Consider the following 16964-nt stretch of genomic DNA (forward strand, 5'->3'; position numbering starts at 1 on the left):
TGAACTTTGCGACCTTTTGCCACATTTCAGGCTTCAAACATAAAGATATAAAACTGTAATTTTTTGTGAAGAATCAACAACAAGTGGGACACAATCATGAAGTGGAACGAAATTTATTGGATATTTCAAACGTTTTTAACAAATAAAAAACTGAAAAATTGGGCGTGCAAAATTATTCAGCCCCCTTAAGTTAATACTTTGTAGCGCCACCTTTTGCTGCGATTACAGCTGTAAGTCACTTGGGGTATGTCTCTATCAGTTTTGCACATCAAGAGACTGAAATTTTTGCCCATTCCTCCGTGCAAAACAGCTCGAGCTCAGTGAGGTTGGATAGAGAGCGTTTGTGAACAGCAGTTTTCAGTTCGTTCCACAGATTCTCGATTGGATTCAGGTCTGGACTTTGACTTGGCCATTCTAACACCTGGATATGTTTATTTGTGAACCATTCCATTGTAGATTTTGCTTTATGTCTTGGATCATTGTCTTGTTGGAAGACAAATCTCCGTCCCAGTCTCAGGTCTGTTGCAGACTCCATCAGGTTTCCTTCCAAAATGGTCCTGTATTTGGCTCCATCCATCTTCCCATCAATTTTAACCATCTTCCCTGTCCCTGCTGAAGAAAAGCAGGCCCAAACCATGATGCTGCCACCACCATGTTTGACAATGGGGATGGTGTGTTCAGGGTGATGAGCTGTGTTGCTTTTACGCCAAACATAACGTTTTGCATTGTTGCCAAAAAGTTCGATTTTGGTTTCATCTGACCAGAGCACCTTCTTCCACATGTTTGGTGTGTCTCCCAGGTGGCTTGTGGCAAACTTTAAACGACACTTTTTATGGATATCTTTAAGAAATGGCTTTCTTCTTGCCACTCTTCCATAAAGGCCAGATTTGTGCAGTATACGACTGATTGTTGTCCTATGGACAGAGTCTCCCACCTCAGCTGTAGATCTCTGCAGTTCATCCAGAGTGATCATGGGCCGCTTGGCTGCATCTCTGATCAGTCTTCTCCTTGTATGAGCTGAAAGTTTAGAGGGACGGCCAGGTCTTGGTAGATTTGCAGTGGTCTGATACTCCTTCCATTTCAATATTATCGCTTGCACAGTGCTCCTTGGGATGTTTAAAGCTTGGGAAATCTTTTTGTATCCAAATCCGGCTTTAAACTTCTCCACAACAGTATCTCGGACCTGCCTGGTGTGTTCCTTGTTCTTCATGATGCTCTCTGCGCTTTAAACGGACCTCTGAGACTATCACAGTGCAGGTGCATTTATACGGAGACTTGATTACACACAGGTGGATTCTATTTATCATCATTAGTCATTTAGGTCAACATTGGATCATTCAGAGATCCTCACTGAACTTCTGGAGAGAGTTTGCTGCACTGAAAGTAAAGGGGCTGAATAATTTTGCACGCCCAATTATTCAGTTTTTTATTTGTTAAAAAAGTTTGAAATATCCAATAAATTTCATTCCACTTCATGATTGTGTCCCACTTGTTGTTGATTCTTCACAAAAAATTACAGTTTTATATCTTTATGTTTGAAGCCTGAAATGTGGCAAAAGGTCGCAAAGTTCAAGGGGGCCGAATACTTTCGCAAGGCACTGTATAAAGCACTTGAACACAGCCGAGGCCAACAAAGTGCTTAACATAAGATACAATTCAAAACATCTAAAAACGTGACAACTACAATATTAAAATACCAATAAAATAACATAAAAGAACCAACATAGCAGCCTAGGAGTATGGTTTTCTTTAAAATACATGCATATTGCTGTAACTAATAAGCTATTCCTGGCATATGTTTGAAGTTCACTGGGGAAAATACTATTACCTTATTTTTGTGTATTGCGGTTTTAATACTTTGTTGCCTTTATGTAACTTTTCTTATTTTAAGACTAAGTGTTCGTTCTGGCTTTTGACTCCTTACCTGACTCCAAAAGAGAGCTGCACAAGAATTCCTATATGCCTAGACTGTCTATTTATGCATAAATGGCAAATACAAATCTTGACCTGACTTGACTGATATGTCACATACGTATGACCACTTGCTATTGCATGTAACATAAATATGTGACTGTTCCACCGGACACAACCAGAGAACAGTTCAGAGCTCCCTCAGTCATGCACAGCAGGTTATCGGTAACAGGAATTGTGTATAGTAGGGGCTAAACATATCTAAACTTCCCCTCAGTCTGGCAGCAGCAGAGTACTCCGAAGCAAATTCAATCCAAAACTGATGCTTTGATGATGAAAAATAAAAAGTGTGCATCCTATTAATACTCCAAACATGTTTTAAGGCATGTTTTACTGTCTGTCTCAATGACTGATGATGTCTATTGTGTCAGTCACAATTTTCTATTCTCTTCATCATTTCAGGGCAGATGTGGGACTGCCCCGTCTTTCTACAGTGACTGTTGTTTCTGAAATGGAGAGACCACTTTGAAATGACCTCAAAGACATTTTTAGAATGGATGTAATATAGTTTCTTTTTGCATATCTTCCACCACTGGTAGTATTTTATCTGTTTTAAACACATTTAGGCTAATATCAGCCTGCCTCTGGCTCTGATATGCCAAAGGCAGTAGAATGCAATGTGTGTGTGAGTTTTAATTTACTACATCACTGCACAAATTAGAGTTAACAATGACAGCAACAGGATGGTCAGATTTAGATACCACTCAGGAGTGAATTAATCAAATGAGTAGTAGAGTAAATTATTGATCACATGACCATTGTAGAGATGGGACTGATAAATACCAAGGCATTTTAATTAATCTTCTTTTATTTATAATGCATGAGGCCTTCACTGACCATGAGCTGAGTAAAAACATCTAAGACCTGCCCTCAGGCAACTGCCATATAAACACTCGTGGCACTTCTGATAGTGTACATAAATACTGTGTTTCCAGCATCTGTAAAGTTGAATTGGACAGGATCCCAACCTATTCTTTGAGCACAGCGACAGTATCTTCCCCCAGGCCATCACCCTGATGAACACTTGACCCATGACAGTATGACTGGACAATAACCCTCAGTGCAATACCTGTAAATATACCTCATACAGGTCTCTAGTTTTAAGTACTCTGTTTTTATCCCTATTTATCTCATTTCAATGAACATTACTTGTCTGTCTGCATTGTTTACTGTCTGTTTATACTGCTTATTTTGCATTGTTTGTTGCTGTTAATACTGCTTATTTTGTTATATTACACAGCCTTATGCTGGTTTACTATTTAATTGCTCCTTGCATGGGGATATGTACATACACATTGAGAGCCGATGTGCCAGAGTCAAATTCCTTGTGTGTCCGACGCACCTGGCCAATAAAGCTGACTCTGAACTAAATAAAACAGTGGCCTTCTTACAGACAGAATTTTGCAGCTTCTAAGAGTAAAGTGGTTCTAATGAGCTTCACATTCAGCAAAGTGACATCTAAAAATACAGACTGGGAAAGCTTTTATATAAGAAAAGCTGGCGTAGCAACACTGCTCGGTTGGACTTGAGTTCAGGCAGTCCCATTTTTATTATTTTATGTGAACATCTTTCATGTGTCAAGAAACTTGGGCTCCCCCGTTTTTGCTAGCATTTTGAACATGGCTCTTGTTTAAGTCACATTTTAATCTGTTTTGTCCTTTTCCCCGCATTAACAAATCTGAAGGATCAGAAATGGCATGAGTCACAGTATGTAGGCAGAATGCTCATGCTTTAATAGTAAAGATACAAGGACACTGATGTAAACCACCAGTATTGCACATAGCAAGTGTTAGTTGCTTTGAAGCATCAACTCATTTATGTGAGCGATACACAGGTTGTGCCAAATAAAGCTCTATTCCTAGGGAGGGTAAAAAAAAAATATATATACACACACACACTTCACAAAGCAATGACTGAACTCACATTAAAGCTTTGGCTGAAGACTTAAGGTTTCTTTTTGAAAAGTAACCCAAGAGCTGAAATTTCAGAACCTGAAAAACAAAAATCTCATTCTAACTTTTCAAACACAAGGACAACTAAGAACATCAAAAACAACAACATGTAACCATCTACCCAGATGATTAGCTTCTATACAGAAATAATAAATAATCCTTGTCATAAATATTCCCCTCCTTGTCACCATTATTCTTCAACGTATGGTAACTGTACAGTGCAAAGTAGCAGTGCCGGAATCAAAATAACTGCATTGCTCGTGTTGAACAAAAATCTCAAATATTCTCCAAAAGATGCTTAAATGTTTGTCTCCCCCCCAGGTTAGGTGTGTGCATGTGGGCTGGATGCTATTACGCATTTGCCCTGTGAACAACATGACGAAGAGAGTGCAAGCCCATGACGCAACAGCCCCTGATAAGAGCAGCAATGTTGTACACCGGAACACCACCATCCACACCATGTCGCGAGTACAGCCAGGCGACAGTGGGTAACACAGGGGCTGCTACTGCGGCAAGATCCATCAGAAAGCTGTTGCTCCAGTAATGTTTGCCAACCACATCCAGTCCTGGTGACAGACTTGGTTTCTCCTCACAGACGTCAAAGTCAAGCTCCTCCATGAACCGTCGGCTCACTGCAAGCTCTGAGCAGCACATGCCAGAGTCTGTGGAGATGTCAGGGCTCTCTGAGGGAGCAGGACTAGTCATAATGGGTAGGGTAGGTATCAGGCTGGACACATTGGCAGTGGTGGGGGACAGATTTGGGAGACCTGGGAGACTGCTGGAAGCTGACAGAGGTGCATCCCTTGCTGTTGCCCCCGGGAACTTCAGCAGCTGGAGGAGCAGAGCTTGCAGGTCTGGAGACATGGACATTATGTCAGTCTGGATTACTTTGTCTTCTGTGGTCTGCTGGAAAGGTGTGCTTGAAGAGATGCCGACAGTGGTGGGAACTGAATTTGGTAAAGCTGATGGCGGCGCAGTGGATCTAAGTAACTGGCCTTCTTCTGACAGCACAGACACTGCAGGCCCTGACTCTGCCCCAGGCCCCAGCTTGCCACTAAAGTCCTGACTGAAATCCATAGCTGTGGACATAAAAACCTGCCCCAAAATGTCTGTTCTGTTGGCCATCTCATCGTTTACCAGCAGCCCACTGTCTGCCATTGCCTCTGTCCCTTGATCTCCCAGCTCCTCCCCACCCACTTCCCCCTCTGCCATCTTTTTCCCACCATTATCAAGGCTATCACAAATAAAATCCAAGGCATTTTCATCTTGGAGGTTGGTGCCACTTTGGGCAAGCTCCATGCTTTGCAGCAGGGATTCCAATTTCCTGTTTTGGATGTTGATGTCAATGAAATACTTCTGTATTCCCTTATCCTTCTCCATCAGGCTGCTCTTCATGGTCTCCACCACCTGACGCAACTGCTTGATCTCTTTGCGAGCCTCTTTGAGAGACAGCTGAGCCTCTACTCTGTGGCACTCTTCTTCAATCCAGTCTTCTCTCATTCTGCTGAGCTGGCCCTTAAGCTCCTCAATCTCCGTTTCTCTATTAAAACACACACACACACACACACACAAAATATGCCCAGTTGCACAAGAGTAAAAGTTCAACTTAGTGCAGAGCTGCTTTTTCCATTGATACAACCAATATCATCCTGCCTTAAAACCAAAAAAAGTTAGAGATACAATCACAGAGCTGCTGTGCAGCTAAAGCTCAACTAACCTGTCATGAACTCTGTTCTCAGACTCCAGCAGTTCAGTCTTCAGGTGTCTGATGGCCACTTCCTTGTGCTGCAGAGGGGTGAGGTACTGTTCGGGTTTTGGGGGCCTGATGCCATGATTGTCTCCACAGGAATGATAGTGGCTCAGGCTTACCTTTCTGTTGGGTAGAGATGTGATGATCACAGTCAAATGCCAAGTTTACCGCTCCTGAACCACCATACCATCCCATCCCATCAATCCCCAACAAGGCAGTCTGAAGCAGCAGCAGATGAATCAATTTAATGCTTAAAAGTAAAATGACTCCCTGAATGGCTGAGAGTGCACCGTCACGACAGTTGCTCCCTGAAGCCTCGAATTACTGTCTGACATAGGATTCCTGGCATGCACACTAGAGGCAAATCCCCTAGAACTCTGGTTTATCTAAATACAAGTACAACTGACAAGGAAATAAATCAACTTACTAGAAAAACTTTAACCTACAAACTAATTGCATTAGCATTCCAAAATTATTTGTATGTATTCAGAACAATGTTTTATTATAGAGACAAGGGTGTGCTTTTTTTTCTGTAAAGGGTGAGTGGGTAGATTTTGGCAATATGCAAAAGACCCTGTAAGTCCCTCTCTTCCACAAGCATAATATCCTAGCAACCTGGGATATTTGAGACTTTGATAGGAGCGCTCTGCATCCCTGCCAAAAATAGAAACAACAGAGGAGAGGGTAGCAAGTGAAACCAAGAGATGTCACATAACACTTAAACCAGGTAGAAGAAAGCTGACAGCAGGATGTCTTCAAGTGACCAGACTAGAGGGCTATAATGCATTCTGTAAACATGAGATAAAGAGGGCAGATTCTGCTACTGCATAAAAACTCAAAAGGCTCAGGGCTTTAGATTTGTTGTTTTTTTATAAAGCTGCAAGGGGATTTTTAGGTCAAACTTTATGCAGAGCTGAGCAGCCACTGAATATAAAACTGCAGGAAAACCTTTCAAGTAATACACAGCCTAAAGCACCATGTCAAAATTCAGTGATAAACATTTAAACATCATGCTATTTAGTTAGTATGCTATTAAGCATTCACTCCAGTTAGGAGATGTGCTGCAGCCAGTGCAGACACTATCTGGGTACCACATTCTGACATTTGCTTTATTAAAATCATTAATCCCAACCACAGCCAAATCATGCCCAATATAATCCCAGCCATCTAGAAAACAGGAGATGATAAAGCACTCCGATCTTAATCCAGCCACCCAATCACATATACAACGTGACGCTGCACCTTACCTGAGGCATAATCCAAAACAAGCAGAGGTGGTTTGATTTGTAATGAATCCAGTCAGGAAAAAGTGAAGGGACTGATGTGACCAGAAGGTCACAACTACTTTAACGTCGATGTCCTTGCTCTGTCTTTTTTTTTTTTTTTTAATATAGCATAATATAAAAGCAATGTTTGGTACCTGGAGGTGGGGCTGGAGTTACAGCTGCTGCTGTTGGCCAAGGAGACAGCTCTGGGAGGAGTCCTGTAGGGAGCATAGAGCTCTGCATCACGGCTGGCTGTTGGGCTTCCAGCTGGCTTGAACACTGGCAGCATTCTGAAGTGGGTGCCATGACTTTGGGGGAGGGGGACACATGCAAAACATTAAGGCACAATGGATCTTTCCTTTTTTGGTTACAGTATGGCCTAAAACAGGGTTGTTGTTTTTTTAGGTCTAGCTATGACTCAAGGCAGCATAATGACATACACATAAACTTCATACCTGCGCAAAGAAGCTTTCTTTCCAGTTGAATTGAAAGTGAGGCTCTCCCTGTTCTTCAAGCTGCCTGTGCTGCTGGATGAGCTGAAGTCTGCCTCACTACCTGCAGGGAGATGCATCAGTATTCCACTGACAGCCTTATTTGGCCTGCTACAACCAGTGCTAGCAAACATTATTGATGTTAGCATATATATTTTTATTATTTTGCTAATGCTGATTCTTCTTTTTTTGCACCACTGAAGTACAGTACAGGATTTGAGCATGTCACAGCTAAGTATTTTACTGGTTTGACCCCAAAAGTAAACACATCGTACCTCACCAAGACATATTTTTTCCTGCTTGTGGTCCAATTTCACTGTCAGTAGCTGTGGTTTGATGTAAGCTATAGTCTTGATTTAAGCCTTAAAACTTAGTGTAACATTAACACTAATGCTCACTAGCTTTCTGGGGTAACACAGCACATGTCCTGTTTTCCTATTGCCAGGTTACTGTTAAATGAAGTGGAGAATCAAACAAGACTATCATGTTTCACTATCTGTAGGCGGTGTCCCTGATAGAGCCATCAAACAGAGCACAGTGTCAAACAGATGCAACAGCTTTTTGGATGAGCTACTCTTCATATTCTATATTGTTAGACCAATAAGTTAAAATAATAGGGCATACAGATACAACACTTCATGTGATTACGAATACCATAAATTCTCCAGACTTAGCCAGTACTTACGTATAACGCAATATGCTCAAAAACTACAACACATCAAGGCCTCAGCACAATACTAAATCTTTGAACATCACTCAGCTTAATTGTTTACACAGAAAAAACTGATCACTAAACATTATGTTGCAATTCATTTCAAAGTAATACCTGAGCAGCACATTTTTCCATCAAACAAAATCATATTATTGTGTTCGGTGATGACTGGGGAAAAAATCTCCAAAACTAAGTGATCCTCCAACACTTGGTGACTCAGCTGAAGCTCTGTGGACATTCAATCAGTGTAGTAAGCTCCTCCTAATCAGCCTAATTGGCTAAGCTCCCAAACATTTTGATCAACCAACCAGCTTTCTCCACCATTCTGAATGAAAATCAAGCAGTATTCTGCCATGCTCCCAGATTTAGACAGATTAAAAAAGAGGACATGCAATTTTGGGATGAGGAGTGGATTGCACTGTTTATAATATATGTTATCAGAGTACAGATGACAGTTCACTCCAGTTATTACTCTCCTCTTAGGTAAGAAGCTGCTTCCCTGTAAGCGTTTTTTCAAGTCAGAATTCCCAGGAATCTGTTAACTGCTGACATGACAAATACACTGTTGTTGTACTCTGGCTTTTAGGGAACCACTGGTATGCATATGTATGCAGTCTACTGTGTATCATGAAAAACATTTATGTATAAACCCCCCCCACAAATTCAGATTTCTCTCATATAGTATGTGATTAGATCATGATAGTGCATTCCGTAAGTGAAGACTTCAAAGGTTGTTGATCCTCATTCTGTCTCTATTTGTTTAACCTTTTCACCTTAACTCTGTATTGTTTTTACCTCTTGCTTTCATGGCTGACCTCAGCTCCCTCTTGTGTCTTGGCATGCTCAGGGGTTCGTCTCTCCGCTCTGCCATCACCCTCACCCTCTTCACTTTGGTCTTATGCTCAGGGAGTATTGGCGATCCATGGGCGCTCTGCTCTGAGCCTGATGGGGTTTTGGAGGGGGACACAGACTGACTAGTGGGGCAGCTGGTGTCATCTATTATTATAGACAGGCACATAGGTGGTAACAGCCAAGAACAAGCAGCAGTGTTGGGCAGGTGGAAAGCACAAGCAGTCAATCAGAGCTCAAGGTTTACCCTGACTGTTATCTGACAGTTCACAGTGGCTCATTGCTTTTAAAAAGAAATAGTCAAATGGTGTCTGTGTTGTGGTTTACACAGTGTACACAAACACACATGCACATATACTGTACACACAGGCTATTTGTTAAGCAGGCCAATTTGGATGAACATAAAATATAGTGTACGAGGATTTTCTGTTTGAGCTGGCATATCTTGCCAAAACAAGGCAAAAATACTATCCAAATCAAAGATTTTAAATGTTATGACTGTATTGCTATTGATATGATCTTTTTATTGACAGCTGGTTATTTAAATATCAGGCAGGGCTGTTAAGTCAATCACGCTTGGACTGGAGAGGAGCTTCTTACCAGAGCAAAAGCTGTTGGTGCTGATGGTTCTTTTGGAGTGATCTGAGCTGATGTCACACTCCTTGCCCTCCTCCTCTGAAAAAGGTGAGTCAGACAGAGGCAATCCTTTTTCCTTGGTATGGAAAGGATGGATGACCAGACGTGGGATGCGGCTACGGGGGCTTCCTTTCTCTGGTGACTTATTTTCCTGTTCAAGGCAACATATGTAAGAGCTAAAGGCAGGGATGTAGAAACCCACTGAGTGCTATCTTAAATTTGATAAAAGATGAAATTTTGTTAGCTGTAGAGCCATTGTGCCAAAATCTACCAGTAGTGACCCCACACTGACCTCACAGACTCACCTCACACACCTGGAATGGTCCCATTATGCCTCACGTATAGCGTTTTCACCTAATGAAGGAAAATGAGGAGAAAAATCAGGTGAGTCGTTTTTCTGTGGACTGTGTATATGGCAGCGTTTTGACATGGCACACAAGCCCATTAACAAACAAGAGTCCTCTGTCCGAACTCTGGTATGTCACAGAATGCCACCCACCACCAAACACACATCCTGCCTGGTACAGATGGCACAAGAAGCCTGGAGCCAGCCATGACCAACTAACACTGATTTGAGGACTTTATAAATGAAATTCTACATGTAATCCCTACAAATACATGTTTTAAATCAGAATTTGTAATGCCCTTTAACAATCAAATCAAACAAGCATTAAATAAAAACAAGGAAAAGGTCAGGAGGTCACCAAAGGTCATTGGGGTTCCTTCTGGAACCACCAGAGTTGGTCAAAACTTTCACAACACTCCATCAAGTAGTTGCTGAGGTGAAAATTCTGACCTGCTTGTTAATAGAGGAAAAATCAGAGGATTAACAAGTCATTAGAAAATTATCACAAGAGTACTTGAATGTCTGTGCCAAATGTCATGGGAACCCATCTAATACTAGAGATAGTTCAGTTTGAATCACAAATTGCAACCCCATGGTGGTGCTAGAGCAAAACAGACGAGATCATCAGAATCATTGGGATACATTGTCTTGGGAGCCATGAATGCATTTACAAACTTTCATGGAAATCCATGTAATAGTTTTTGAGACTATTCAGTCCAAACCAAAGTAGTGAACCGCCCGACAGATTGATGTTGTCATCGTCATACAGACATGCCCCTAGAGTGGCTAGAACCACGGAAAGGGATGAGGGATGCTTTTAAAGAATAGAGTTCAAAGACTGCACCTACAGCTATAAAGAAGTATGCTGATATCTCTGTCATATTTTAGTTTTTCATTTAAATAATTTCTAAGATGATGAGTTGTCAAGCACAGAAGTAGATGAAAGGAGTCTACCCTAACTATGCAATTCTAAAAACTACACCGAGCCTTTATATCAGCTTCTACACCACAATTGCAGCTGCCTGCCAAAAGCTACAAGGTGCTTCTATCGGTGAGATACGATGGAGTTACTTTATTTCCTTCCGGACCGTTTACAAGTAGAAGCCACAGTAGAAAAAAACTCTACTGCTGAAATGTCTATTTTGCACCTACACCTTTAACCAAGGAAGAAACGTTTCTTATTGATGCTTTACATCTTATTAATGCAGAATTCCCTCCCATTGTTGAATAAACTTTAGACAGTGGCTCACTTCCTCTTGGGTATTGATTGCTCCTTAGCATGGCTGAATAATGAGGTCAGTTGCATAAGTGCATACATGTTTTTCTGTTTATGCATTAGAGATGTTGTAATTGACCCCAAGGCCTTTGTGGTGCTGTTGCAACAAGGACTCTGCACCTGTCTTCCCTAGCTTCGTCCAGATGGTGCCTTTTAAAAATTTGGGCTGGATTGAGGTCAATCCTGTCTTTATTATCTAGTTTCCCCAAACAATCCTCCATCAACAACAGACTGATATAACCACATGATGACCTAATATAAGCTATGTTCCCCTGTATGAGTAGTCCAGACTATTACAAAATCCACTTGCTCCAAACTGCCAAGGACCAAGGAGGATTGCAAAAACAGACCAGAGACCCATGGGAACTAAACTCCACATCCTATTATCAGACCTAAAAAAAGGATTGAGATCTCAGTGGTCTGAACCACTTTTCTTTTCAGCTTCTGCAGTCCCACAAACACCCACAATACCATCCTACTGTACAATGCACAGCTCCGCAGCATACTGGCACAGTAGAATCAGATTACAGGCACCTAGCGGGCCCGAGCTGTGCCCTAGCAACAGTCTTAGCAACCGAGAGAAAGCACTGTAGGAACGACTCCAGCTAGATGGAACCATTACAAGTGAAATCAGGCTTCTGCTGCTCATCCTGAGATGCTGTCCTTCACTGAGAAAATATCTATGCTCAGGTGATGTGATGGTGTTCACCATTAAGCTGTAGAGATGTTTTCATCAAACTGAATACACAGTCTGTGCCTGAGCCTACATGTGAGAGAGATCAGGGAACCATGTGACAGCCACAGCTTCAAAACATGAAATATGAAGAATCACAGATCAGTTAGACTGTAGCATTCAAAGTCAAATCTTTCAAACTACATTTTAAAATCTCATCTCATTTTCTATACCGCTTAGTCCCGAATCTTGTATTTTTTAATCCAGTTCAAGATCATCTGTCTTTGCTAATGATCACTCAGTAGTTTGCAACCTGAATCCCAGTGAAGTGTTTGGATAGATGCTTGCCCATGCATGCTCTTTGCCTTTAGTTAATTAGATTTTGTTTGTTTGCTTGTTTCAGTCTAAATTGTGGGTGCTTTTGCCTGCTTCCACAATTAGTCATGTCCTGAACTAGACCCTATAAAGTGGGATTCTATATTTGATCCTCTGCTTGACTCCAGACAATGTTGATTGGCTACCTAGTGAGCAGCAGGATAAGCCTTATCTAGGTTGCAAACACAGGATTTCCTGCTCTCTTAAGCATGGTGAACAGCCAACCTGCTCTAGATCCACAATTGTTCCAAATTCATCCAAACTTAAGCCTGGAAGGAGAGTCTGCTCTCTTAAGCATGGTGAACAGCAAAACTGCTCTTGATCTACAATTGTTCCAAACTCATCCAAACTTAAGCCTGGAAGGAGAGCAGTGATTTAGACAGTAGATGGACTGGGAAAAGAAGTCAGCATCAGAGTGTTGAGAGACTGTGTACAGGTCTGGTAAAGTTTTAAGCTTCTACTTGAGCTATTTTCTTTGTCCAGATGGTCTGCTTTTAAATCAGCATGGAGTAGATGTGAACATTGATTTATCTAATCCATATCAGTCTCTGTTTTCTAATGTTGATCATGCACTTGAACTAATGTTAACCCCCTGATGCGACTCAGTCCACTGTGCATTGTGATGACAACATCTGACACATGCTGATGAACTCCTAAACTACAGGCAGTTGTGCAGCTCTGGAAGGTATGAACGTAAATGCAGCATCTATGTCCATAGGCTCTACCTTTTATTAATAGGCACAAAATAATTGTTCTCTCTAAATAGAACCTTCATATTTGTATGAGTAGCATGTCATTCGCAATACTTGCACTGAGCTCACTGACAAACTGACATCATCATTGCATGAAGTCATTAGTGGGTATATCTCATTCACTTTCATAAATCACAGTGAAACCAATACAACTTTTAGAAAATTGTTTCCTGGGTGTAATAAAAATATTAGGTGTGTACCTTAAAAAATTACCTGCTATGATAATCCCTTTAAGATCATACATATCATATGGTTTCACAGTTCAACTTTATGGTGCTGTTAAACCCCTTTAAAATACATGAGATTCTCACAATAAACAAATAGTTTCAGCCATTACATACACCCCCTGCTCTAACCAAGGACGCCCTGAAAATGCTCTCCCTTGTGTTTACATGTTTACATGCCTCCCTTTGTCTTCCACATCTCATTACAAAGACGTTTTCACCGAGTATTATAGAGGTTTATTAGATTTTCGTCTTCTATTTCATCACGACAAGCAGCATCTCTTCTCTCACTGTTATAAAATATCTTATTTTACCTTTTAGGAGGCAGTGGGATTGTGTTCTGTTTCATCTGGCGCCCCCACAGTTAGTGGGAATGATTTCCAAGTGCGTAGATGACTAGAAATAAGCACATGCAAAATAGGCTAAAGAATAGAGGCAATGATGATGTAAACACCCGACTTTAGTGAGATGGCACCACCCAAAACATGCACGACTACGTCCGAATATTCGGGTAATCTGTAAAAATACTCGTTCCTGAACTTGTAAACATCTCTTCCTCAGCCCACCTGCTCCCGTTTTATTTTACTTTTTAAAAGCTAATGGTTACATTAGATTGCTCTTAAATTATTAATTCAACAAAACATGTTGGCTAAAATAAAGAAACCCTTTTGCCTGGATGTCTGATGGTGTTTCCTCGCGGAAAGACGTGCGTCTATCAGTGAAGCACAAAGGGTCGTTCCGCCGCCGACGCCGCTCCGGTGGTGCCAGCCTCCGCTCTGCTCCGCTGTTTGGATGTCGGGCTGACGAGAGCTGTGCGCAGGCTGAGGACACTGACAGCGCACACTCACAACGACTGCCCTGTTACATAACACACGAGACATCACTGAATCAATGACTCTCTGTACAGGAATACACGGTGCTAGGCCATTTTATGATCTCATTTAAAATGTTTGCTGTCATTTTGTGGCATTTAACACATGCTATATGCCTCCATACATTATTTCTAAATATGTTCAGTCTATTATTAATATGGGCGCTCCTCACGAAACTGCATTTTACATTTAAGAAGATCTAAAATCCTCTCCGTTCAGCCCAACAGATTATGCGCGGATTTGTGGAGTAATAGCACATTCGTTAGCTCAAGGCGATGTTGTTGACTGACTCAGCCTAGGTTATATGCTCCGAGCACATCTGCCAGTGCATGAGGCAGATACTCTCAGTGACTGGCATGTTGGCTCTCCATGGTGCTGAAACCAGGGAGCTAGTAGCTGCTCATGTCCTTATTTATGTCCATTTACTGTATATTCAAATTCTGCGTCTGCGATTTAACGCCAGTTTATCACACGGCAGCACATACAGATTTCATTTAAAAAAACAAAGAAACAACAAATCATAAATAGAAACTCGATGTTTGTTCCATCTGCACCAGTGATCACCGGAGCCTGTAAGAATCAAATAGTGTCAAATATTTATAAAAAGACCTGCGTGTTAATGTTTAGTCTTGCCAGCTTGCAGAGGGGTTCATCATTTATAAGTGCGTCAAAGTGGCTATGACGAAGCATTAGGTAATGGGTGGTGCTGAACCAAACGTACAGTATAAGCAGAAGTTTGAGTACTTATCACTGTCGCCCTCTGCTGGAGCAATAACATAGTGTCACACAATGGGTAGCAGGTCATTGAGACCACAACCTGCTTTTTATGATTGTACTGTAATGTGTTACTGTGGTGTGCTGTACATATTAACCCTCACAACAAAAATGCCCATTCCTATAAGTGAGGCGACCCCCCCATACCCATCTGAAATCCATGGAAATCCAATTATATAACTGTGTGAAATTATATAACTGTGTCAATGCTGTTCAGCATTGCTGCAGAAGAAAGCATGGGGGCGGGCCTGCCCTCCACAGAGGACCTGTACACCTCACGGTTCACAAGGAGGGCAAAGAAGACCCCTCACACCCTGGACACAGGGTCTTTGAGCTCCTCCCACTCTGGACAGTGCTACAGGTCCATGTCAGCCAAAACAACCAGACACAAGGACAGCTTCTTCCTCTGTGCCAACAGCTAACAACAGAATACAGCAAACACTCCAGTGCAATAATTAGCCACAATGTGTTTATATGTATGCATCCATGTTTATAAACACATTTTATTTTTCTCCGGTACCAGAGTCATATTCCTTGGGTGTTCAACATATTCGGGCAATAAATCTGATTCTGATTTATTTCATTTTTTAAAGCTATTAAAACATACACATTTAAGTATCTCACTGTCAATGTAAAATAACTCCATGTATGTGCTGGTAACACTACTTGATTCACACTATTCTAAAATGAAAGTTAACGGGGATGCGTTTTTCAGAGCTCCTGAGAATTATACCCCCCCTCATGATACCTGCTGTGTCTGTTCCAAATGTGCACATCACACTGGTACAGCAGTTAGCATGTCTGCTGAAATTTGCATCTTACATTTCTACTATTATTATTCTTTACCTTTAAAGACTATTATATATTTAAACTTTATTTTGACCAATATTAGGCTACTATCCTTTCAGAGCTCACACTTCACCTGATAGTTCTAGTAAACTTCAGGTAAAATACACTTCCCATGCCTGATAGTGCTTGCACTTCAACTTATCTCTGCCTTCTTTGCTTCCTTCACATTTCAACGTGGTCTTCCTCAGTGCATTTTAGCTTAACATTTTCCACTGAAATTCAACTCCCTTGATATCAGGCAATGTGTTTCAGCAGTCATATTTTATGTTCCAAAGTGTTAAGTTCATCTGTCAGATGTTAGTACAGATAACTGATTTTGATTTAAGCTCATTTATTTTTATTATACCCTCCACCATTTTAGTGATGCTTGTAAGTTCTCATCTTCTTTAGGTACAGTAATGAATATAGACTCCCAAGTTCAGCGTTGCTTTTTAGCTTTGGGCATTATTTAGCATTGCATCTCAGCCTTCAGCTATTTCATCAATACATTTCAGCCATTTTCAACAGTGCTGGGGCAGGTTTTCCCAGCAGTCAGCATTCATAAACATTTTCCACAAAAAATGAAATTCTCTCATTTGTTCTTGATGCAGTTCTTCTGCCAGGTTTACTGAAAGTACTGAGTTTGACATGCTGTCCCTCAGTTAAAGATAAAAAGATTAGCCAAAATTGTTCAGGAAAAATAACATGCATCCATGAGATAAGTCAATATAAATGACTACATAACAATAATCACTTGGACACAATATGACAGTTTTACAATAAGAAAAGAGATCTATTTATCTTTTGATCTGGTAGTCCAGGCACAGCAGAGAGGATGCTGTGAGTTAACATAGAGGCAACAATTTATAGTTTCATTTTCCTGTCATTGGCTATTACATTTGAGCATTTGAATTTGGCACTGAATCTAGGAAAGACTTGTACTTGGAATAGGCAAATCTATTTTCACTTTGAATATAATCAGATGGGCTAAATGAAATATCTTTACATTTGTGACAACTTCACTGTTAGACTGTCCTGTTTGTATATTACAGTGTGGAAATGTGCGCTGCATTATTGTAACACAAAAGCTGATCAGAATTAATGAATAATTTTAAATTCGTTTGGGTGTGGTTTAAACCATTTGGCAGTGGGAGCACTGGGTGGAAAATACCCCCACGGGGTAAGATGCCCACTCACATGTACATGTAACTCCTCTTG

General features: G+C 41.1%; 1 protein-coding gene across 4 annotated transcripts; it reads right to left on the minus strand.

The window, feature by feature from the left end:
• Positions 1–3485: 3485 nt before the first annotated feature.
• Positions 3486–14091, minus strand: sybu (syntabulin (syntaxin-interacting)). Of its 4 annotated transcripts, none has more exons than XM_020597225.1 (8): positions 13945–14091; positions 9932–9980; positions 9591–9777; positions 8937–9137; positions 7394–7493; positions 7094–7246; positions 5641–5796; positions 3486–5463 (listed from the first exon to the last, which is right to left on the minus strand). In XM_020597225.1, exons 2-8 carry the CDS (start codon positions 9953–9955, stop codon positions 4275–4277), a joined length of 2010 nt encoding a protein of 669 aa, XP_020452881.1. In that variant the 5' UTR covers positions 9956–9980; positions 13945–14091; the 3' UTR covers positions 3486–4274. The 4 variants fall into 4 exon arrangements, with proteins under 4 accessions (XP_020452881.1, XP_020452884.1, XP_020452882.1 ...); XM_020597228.1 differs by having other exon boundaries at positions 8937–9083; positions 13945–14090; XM_020597226.1 differs by lacking the exon at positions 13945–14091 and adding an exon at positions 13587–13923.
• Positions 14092–16964: the final 2873 nt, after the last annotated feature.

This window comes from Monopterus albus, unplaced genomic scaffold (genome assembly GCF_001952655.1).
Source record: "Monopterus albus unplaced genomic scaffold, M_albus_1.0 scaffold33.1, whole genome shotgun sequence".
NCBI lineage: Eukaryota > Metazoa > Chordata > Actinopteri > Synbranchiformes > Synbranchidae > Monopterus > Monopterus albus.

Excerpts from the sequence above, each read along its gene's own strand:
- sybu (XM_020597225.1), bottom strand. The coding sequence starts at position 9,955 with ATGGGACCATTCCAGGTGTGTGAG. Across the intron at positions 9,138-9,590 it reads CACCAACAGCTTTTGCTCTG|ATGACACCAGCTGCCCCACT; the intron begins GTAAGAAGCTCC and ends CTATAATAATAG. Across the intron at positions 5,464-5,640 it reads GAGAACAGAGTTCATGACAG|AGAAACGGAGATTGAGGAGC; the intron begins GTTAGTTGAGCT and ends GTGTTTTAATAG.